The 7,689-nt window shown below is 50.1% G+C and overlaps 1 protein-coding gene across 1 annotated transcript; it reads left to right on the top strand.

Annotated features, from left to right (window-relative positions):
- Positions 1–1,461: 1,461 nt before the first annotated feature.
- On the top strand, positions 1,462–7,073 carry LOC122926366 (the record flags this gene model as incomplete). The annotated part of the gene is made up of 4 exons (XM_044277741.1): positions 1,462–1,645; positions 3,203–4,116; positions 4,341–5,642; positions 5,943–7,073. Coding segments are annotated over exons 1-4 (3,531 nt in total), but the record flags the coding sequence as incomplete, so codon positions are not given.
- Positions 7,074–7,689: the final 616 nt, after the last annotated feature.

Genomic DNA, 7,689 nt, shown 5'->3' with positions numbered 1-7,689 from the left:
CCACACTCCCTCTCCGGCGTGGAACCCTGATTCGCTGATAACCGTGATCAACATGGTAGGCTCAGAAAAGAACAATCGAAAGTTGATAGAGAAGATATCCAAATGGATGGTGGACGTCACAGGGACGTGCGATCAGGCAGAAGTTATCTAGAGTCAACAAAGCGGCAGCAGGACCTCTCCTGGCTAACGTTTCCAAATCCTAAATACCTCAATGACATTCCCTATAATTTTTTATTATTCATTCCAATAAGAGGGCATCTTAAGAGTCCTGTATTGTTATTTATCGTCACTTCCTCCCCGAGTCGGGAGTGGGTAATTGCCACGCACCCCCTAAATTTTTCCGTTTTAATAACTTCTCCCACATTTTTGCTCGATCACAATTACATTTCATCCATTGATCTCCATTGGATGTGGTCTCTCTTTCTCACGTTCCCTCTCTGGGGTGGACCCTTATTCGCCGATAACAGTGATCACCATGGTAGGTGCAGAAAAGAACATCAAAAGTTGATAGAGCAGATATCCAATTGGATCGTGAACATCACAGGGACATGCGACATGGTAGGCAGTATGCTTGCACACTCCTACACAAACTGACTGATGGTTATGCTCCCTGCAAGTTCTGGGTCTCCAAATTAGGCACATAGCCTGAGCTTGCACTTTACGCCTTGGAGGTGCTGGCCTGCCCTGCAGCCAGTGTATTGTCGTGTGTTTAGCATGACTGGAGGGGGTTATCACAGGTTATATTTCCCAATGTTTTGGGATGTACTCTAATTTAAAAAAATATAAATAAATTTAAAACCAAAAAACAGTGTAGGCTACCTCCTCCTCCTTCACCGCCGCTTCCACCTACACCGCCACATCCACCGCCTCCTCAACCTCCTACTCCATATGGACCTCATTATTTAAAGTCATTTCCCTATCCACTTTTGTTTGCAGAGCACTTGCCATGCTCTTAACCACATTTTCTCTGCCATTTGCAGCCCTCTAGCCCTTTTCATGACATTTTTACAGCAATTTTAATGCTCAAAAGTTCAGGTCCCCGAGGGGGCGGAGCTAGCCATGAGCCGAGATGGCCGCTTAGTCTCATAGCGCCTCACAGACGCTGCTGCCTTTCTAGCATAACGGGTGCTATATTCCCTTGTCATGGTGAAAACTAACAAGGACAGAAGCGACTCTGCCTCAGGCATGCAGAAACCGAGTCATACCCAAGTGGAGATGGATCGTTTTCTTAAAAAGAGAAGTTTCTCCCCGGCACACAGATCTAAGATGGCGCCGGAGGGTGCCAGAGCTGCCGCGCAGACTGAAGACTCGGACGGAGAAAGTTCATGCGCCATGTCGGAAGGGGCAGAGAATGTGGATCTCACGCTGTCCAGAGCCGTCTTCAAGAAGACATTATACAAAGCGCTGCAATCCCTGCACAAAGACATCTCGGACTGAGGTAAAACAAATTGGGGGCGAGTCATGGCATTAGAAGAAACGCAGGCGGCGATTGTCTCCCACGGAGAAGCTGTCCGAAAGGTCCTACAAGGCCATAACTCCTATATTACTTCTGCTCTTCTCCACTTAGAAGACCAGGAGAATAGAAGCAGGCGGAAGAATGTCCGCATAAGGGGGGTTCCTGAGACCGTGCCCCCTGGGGAGATCTGTAATGCGGTTGCGGCCATTTTCACTACTCTAGTGGGAGAGGAAAAAGCCTCCCAGATTATAATTGAGAGAGCCCACAGGGCCTTGAGGTCAAAACCGCCTGAAAATGGTCCCCCAAGGGATATAATCTGCGGACTTTTGAATTATCTGGACACTGCTGCTATACTACGGGCCGCAAGAGAATCGAAGGAGACTTTATACAATGGAGCCCGCATACAGTTCTACCAAGATTTAGCTTCCAGCACATTGGCGAAAAGAAGAGCACTAAAACCCGTAACGGAAGCGCTCAGATCGCATAAGCTCCCAGTAAGGTGGTTGTTTCCCTTCAGCCTGGCCACTTCTAAAGCGGGACAACAGATTATTATAAGAACACCGCAGGACTTAGTGGATGCATGGGAAAAGCTTGGGATTGATCCTGTGGAGGTACAACCCTGGATGCCGGTACCAGAAGACCTGGGTATTCCTGACCTGCCGGAGATTCCTAAAGTCTCCAAAGAATAGGAGGATCACTTGAGGAACTGTGAAGCATTCCTTAGTGTGAAGGACTTTGATGCAATTGCCTATATGCTTCAGTTTAATTCTCTCCCTGCTATTTTAAGGTCTATATTATACGGTTCCAAATTTCAAGAATTAATGTATTCATGTACCAAACAGGGAGGTTGAAATTATGTTTGTATGTGGGATAGAAAGTACTTTTCTGAAAGTGTTAAAAGTTGTAAATGTTCTGGCCAGCAGACAATTGAGCTGTGTGTATTCTGAAAGTGTTAAAAGTTGTAAATGTTCTGGCCAGCAGACAATTGAGCTGTGTGTATTGTTAAAACTCAATTATCTAGCCTGGCCCAGAGGAGGAGTTTTATGCTGCATAAATTGTGAGTTCTGGGGGCCAGTAAAGTCAGTCTCGTGTTTCCAACATTAAGTTTTGACTCATGTGTGGATTACTCGGCAATTCCAGGGATATTCCTACTCGTGGAATATTGGGTGATTTTCTTTCATGGGAAGAAGGGATATTTTCTACTACCGTCACAACTGGTTGGCAGCAGCGGGATTTTCCCTTCTACGTTCCTTTACACCAGGATTCCAAGCAGACACTGGGAACAGTGAATGGAAGGCTGGTACACCCTGCTTAAAAGAAATACACTGAAAGAACTACTGGAAGTCCGTGGAAGGATTGCTAGCAACAAAACCAAGCGGGTCATTATAGCAGAATTAATGGAGCTAGACCAGGAGAACTTGGTTGCAGCGACGCCAGCAGTACAAGAGATGGGGACACCAGTGATTCCGGAGGAGGAATCACCAGCCAACAAGGCAATGAGAGAGAAGCTAGCATGGTTCGGTCCGAACCCAACGGCGGATGTGGTGCTGAAAGTGATGAACCTGTTAGCGGAGGAGGCTAAACAAATAAGAGACGCAGAGCTACAGTTAAAACTGGCAGCAGTCCAACAAGCAGCCGCACATTCTCCAAACAGTGAGTACAGTACAGCAGACACAAGGAAGATTCCGTTTAGCGCTTTTAAAGCTTTTGATGAAAAAGACTGTGAAATTGATAATTACCTGGCAGATTTTGAGCGACAATGTAACCTGCACCGAATAGATAGAGGAGAGTGGGTCGCAATATTGTCAGGCAAACTGTCAGGCAAAGCTTCTGATGCTTTCCGGACCGTGCCAGAGCAGGAGATCCATAGCTACGCCAGGGTTAAAGAAGTGCTCCTGGCTCGTTATGCAGTAACCCCGGAGTCCTACCGACAAAAATTCAGGGACTCACGCAAAACCGCAAAAGACTCTTACGTGGAATGGGCATGCCAGTTATCCCTGTCGGCCTCTAACTGGGTCAACAGCAGCCAGGCCACCACCGCAGAGAACATTTTGCAACTAATGCTCCTGGAACAATTTTACGATCACATCCTGACGGATGTCAAAGACTGGGTAAGAGATCACCGGCCCATGACTCTACCAGAGGCCGCTAAGTTGGCGGATGAATATGCGGATACTCGCAAGACGAACCCGGTCACACCACAGGTACAACCTCCACAACCAACGGTGCCCTCATACCCACCCGCCGCTAGATACCAACCTCCTAACAGACCGGTGACATCTAGCCCTCGCTATCCACGCCAGGAGGACAATGAACAACGCTGCTTCCGGTGCAAACAGCTGGGTCACTACAAGCAGAATTGCCCCATGGACAACAACACCAGGTCAAATTGGTCTCGACCTGGGTACCGCCCCCCAGCAGCAGCCCATTGTGTAGACTCGGCTTGGGATCCCCAGGAACTGGGTCAGGAAGAACCATTGGGCACCCTTTACGAAGCCCTCATGGTACAATCTGTTATTACGGACAACAGGAAACACCATTGTCAGCTGGTCATGGTTAACGGAAAAACCGCCCGGGGATTGAGAGACAGTGGGGCAACCATCACGTTGGTACAAAGACACCTTATTAAGGCATCAGAGAAACCGGGGAAATCAATTGCTGTGAGAGTGGCAGGGGGGGCAGTATACCTTATCCCTACTGCACAGGTACACCTAGACTGGGGGGCGGGAGCTGGCAATGTTCATGTGGGCGTCATGAAAGACTTACCTTCTGAAGTCATCTTGGGCAACGACATTGGCCCCCTGACTTCGGCGTTCGCCTCTACCCCCGCTCAGGAGCACAAAGTCGCGCTGCCGAGAGCCATCCACTTCCTACTGAGACCCAGGTAAGCCAACCCAACCTACCCTTGACTGTAGAACCCCTACCCTGGGACACCCCAGAGGACTTTGGGCGGGAGGCGACCGGAGACCCTTCCCTCAGAAAGTATCGAGAGAAAGCCAGGAGGGGCCAAGGGGGATTAGAGAAGGAGCAATTTATCTGGGAGAACGGCCGCTTGTACAGGCTCACCGAGACCCGGGGTAATGCACCAGGGCCTAAGCAAAAACGCCAGCTGGTAGTTCCCCGGAAATACCGGCAGGACTTATTGAGGATTGGGCACGACGTACCCTTGGCAGGCCATTTGGGAATACGCAAGACAGGGTATCGGGTAACCCAGAACTTCTTCTGGCCTGGGGTATCCGACGACGTCAGGGCGTATTGTCAAACGTGCGAGGTATGCCAACGTATAGGTAAAAAGGGAGACCACCCAAAGGCTAAACTAGTTTCCATGCCCATTATTGAAGAACCGTTCACAAGGGTAGCCGTGGACATTATAGGGCCCCTGGCCCAACCTAGCCGTTCCGGCAAGCGGTATATACTCACCATAGTAGACTACGCCACCCGTTACCCCGAAGCGGTAGCTCTCTCTAACATACAGGCTGAGACCGTAGCAGAGGCCCTAGTTAAAGTATTTTCCCGAGTAGGCTTTCCCAAGGAGGTTCTGTCCGACCAAGGTACCCAATTCACAGCCGAGGTAACCCAGCAGATATGGAAAACCTGTGGAGTTAAATCCCTGACTAGCTCCCCATACCATCCCCAGACTAACAGCCTGTGCGAACGCTTCAACGGAACGCTAAAGCAAATGTTGAAGTCGTTCACGGGGGCATACAAGGATTGGGAGCGATTCCTGCCACACCTTCTCTTTGCCTACCGAGAGGTGCCGCAGGAATCGACCGGATTCTCACCCTTCGAACTTCTCTATGGGAGGCGGGTGAGGGGGCCCTTAGATCTCATCAAGGATCACTGGGAGGGGCAGACAGAGATTGAGGGGACCCCGGTTGTACCTTATGTCCTGGAGCTGAGGGACCGCATGGAGGAATTAGCCCAGACAGTGCGAGAGAACCTCCGGGCGGCCCAGCAGCGCCAGAGGGTATGGTATGACCGACGGGCTAGGCACCGGAGCTTTCAGATAGGCCAAAAGGTCATGGTATTAAGACCGGTCCGAACAGACAAGCTCCAGGCCGCCTGGCAGGGCCCCTATAAAGTTATAGGACAGATATGCGACACGACCTACACGATAGCCAGCTGCGAGGATGAAGATGTGAAACGAACCTTTCACATCAACATGCTCAAGGCCTATCAGGAACGGGCAGAGGAGGTAGCCGCTATCTGTGCACCAGCAGGAGAAGACACAGAGACCCTACCCCTTCCCGACCTATTGGGCAGTAACGAAGGGATGACCCAGATAAAGAAAGTCCAGCTAGGTGAACAGCTGGAGCCACAAGAGCGGGCTCAAGCTGTCCGCTTAATAGAAACAAAACAGGCCACATTCTCTCAGGACCCTGGATACACACTCCTAGCCATACACAAGGTAGAGACTCCAGGACAGGCACCCCTGAGACAGCCCCCTTACCGTATCCCCGAAGCAGTCTGGGAAGGGATGCGGAAGGAAATAGATGAGATGCTTCAGCTAGGCGTAATCGAGCCCTCAGAAAGTCCTTGGGCCTCGCCGGTAGTGTTAGTGCCAAAGAAGGATGGGACAACCCGCTTCTGTGTAGATTACCGGCGCCTCAACGACAAGACAGTTACAGACGCCTATCCGATGCCACGGATGGATGAGCTGCTTGACCGTATCTCTGCAGGAAAGTATCTGACCACAATAGACCTATGCAAGGGATATTGGCAGATTCCCCTAGCAGAAGATGCCATACCCAAGTCGGCCTTCATCACCCCGTTCGGCCTATACCAATTCCGGGTTATGCCGTTCGGGATGAAGAACGCCCCGGCCACCTTCCAACGGATGGTGGATCAGTTACTTGGGGGTCTCCAGAGCTTTGCATGCGCTTACCTGGATGACATCGCCATCCACAGCGATACCTGGGAAGCGCACCTAGAGCACATAGGGGTAGTATTAGATAGGATCAGGGGGGCCGGGCTGACCCTGAAACCCGACAAATGTCACTTGGGTATGGCGGAGGTACAATATTTGGGCCACCGAGTAGGATGTGGTAAGCAACGGCCGGAGCCGGCTAAGATCGAGGCCGTTGCCAATTGGCCCACTCCCCACACCAAGACACAAGTCATGGCTTTCTTAGGCACAGCCGGCTATTACAGACGCTTTGTACCCGACTATAGCGCCCTGGCCAAACCCCTGACCGACTTGACCAAAAAGAAGCTACCCCGACAAGTCCTGTGGTCCCCGGAATGCGAGGTGGCTTTCCAAGCACTAAAGACTGCTCTGGTTAATGCTCCGGTGTTGGTTACCCCAGATCCTAACAAAAGATTTATTGTCCACACGGACGCTTCAATGTTTGGACTGGGGGCAGTACTAAGCCAGATCGGGGAGGATGGAGGTGAGCACCCGGTGGCATACCTGAGTCGGAAGCTGTTGCCAAGGGAGGTCAGCTATGCCACCATTGAAAAAGAGTGTTTGGCCTTGGTGTGGGCACTCAAAAAGCTCACACCTTACCTTTATGGCCGGGCGTTCACTCTCATCACCGATCACAACCCCTTGGTGTGGCTTAACCGGGTTTCAGGGGACAACGCCCGTTTGCTACGCTGGAGCTTGGCCTTACAGCCCTATGACTTTACGATTCATTATCGCCCAGGCAAGCAAAACGGGAATGCCGATGGATTGTCACGCCAAACGGATTTAACCTCGGACTAAAAGCTCTGAACCCGTCAACCCTACTGGACCAGGAAAGGTCCAACCGAGTTGCCGGAGCAGGGAGAAAAAGGGGGGGCCATTGTGAAGGACTTTGATGCAATTGCCTATATGCTTCAGTTTAATTCTCTCCCTGCTATTTTAAGGTCTATATTATACGGTTCCAAATGTCAAGAATTAATGTATTCGTGTACCGAACAGGGAGGTTGAAATTATGTTTGTATGTGGGATAGAAAGTACTTTTCTGAAAGTGTTAAAAGTTGTAAATGTTCTGGCCAGCAGACAATTGAGCTGTGTGTATTCTGAAAGTGTTAAAAGTTGTAAATGTTCTGGCCAGCAGACAATTGAGCTGTGTGTATTGTTAAAACTCAATTATCTAGCCTGGCCCAGAGGAGAAGTTTTATGCTGCATAAATTGTGAGTTCTGGGGGCCAGTAAAGTCAGTCTCGTGTTTCCAACATTAAGTTTTGAATCATGTGTGGATTACTCGGCGATTCCAGGGATATTCCTACTCGTGGAATATTGGGTGATTT

The sequence above is a fragment of the Bufo gargarizans genome, chromosome 2 (genome assembly GCF_014858855.1).
Source record: "Bufo gargarizans isolate SCDJY-AF-19 chromosome 2, ASM1485885v1, whole genome shotgun sequence".
Lineage (NCBI taxonomy): Eukaryota > Metazoa > Chordata > Amphibia > Anura > Bufonidae > Bufo > Bufo gargarizans.
The sequence above is the reverse complement of the archived record's forward strand: the minus strand, read 5'-3'. Positions and strand labels throughout refer to the sequence as shown.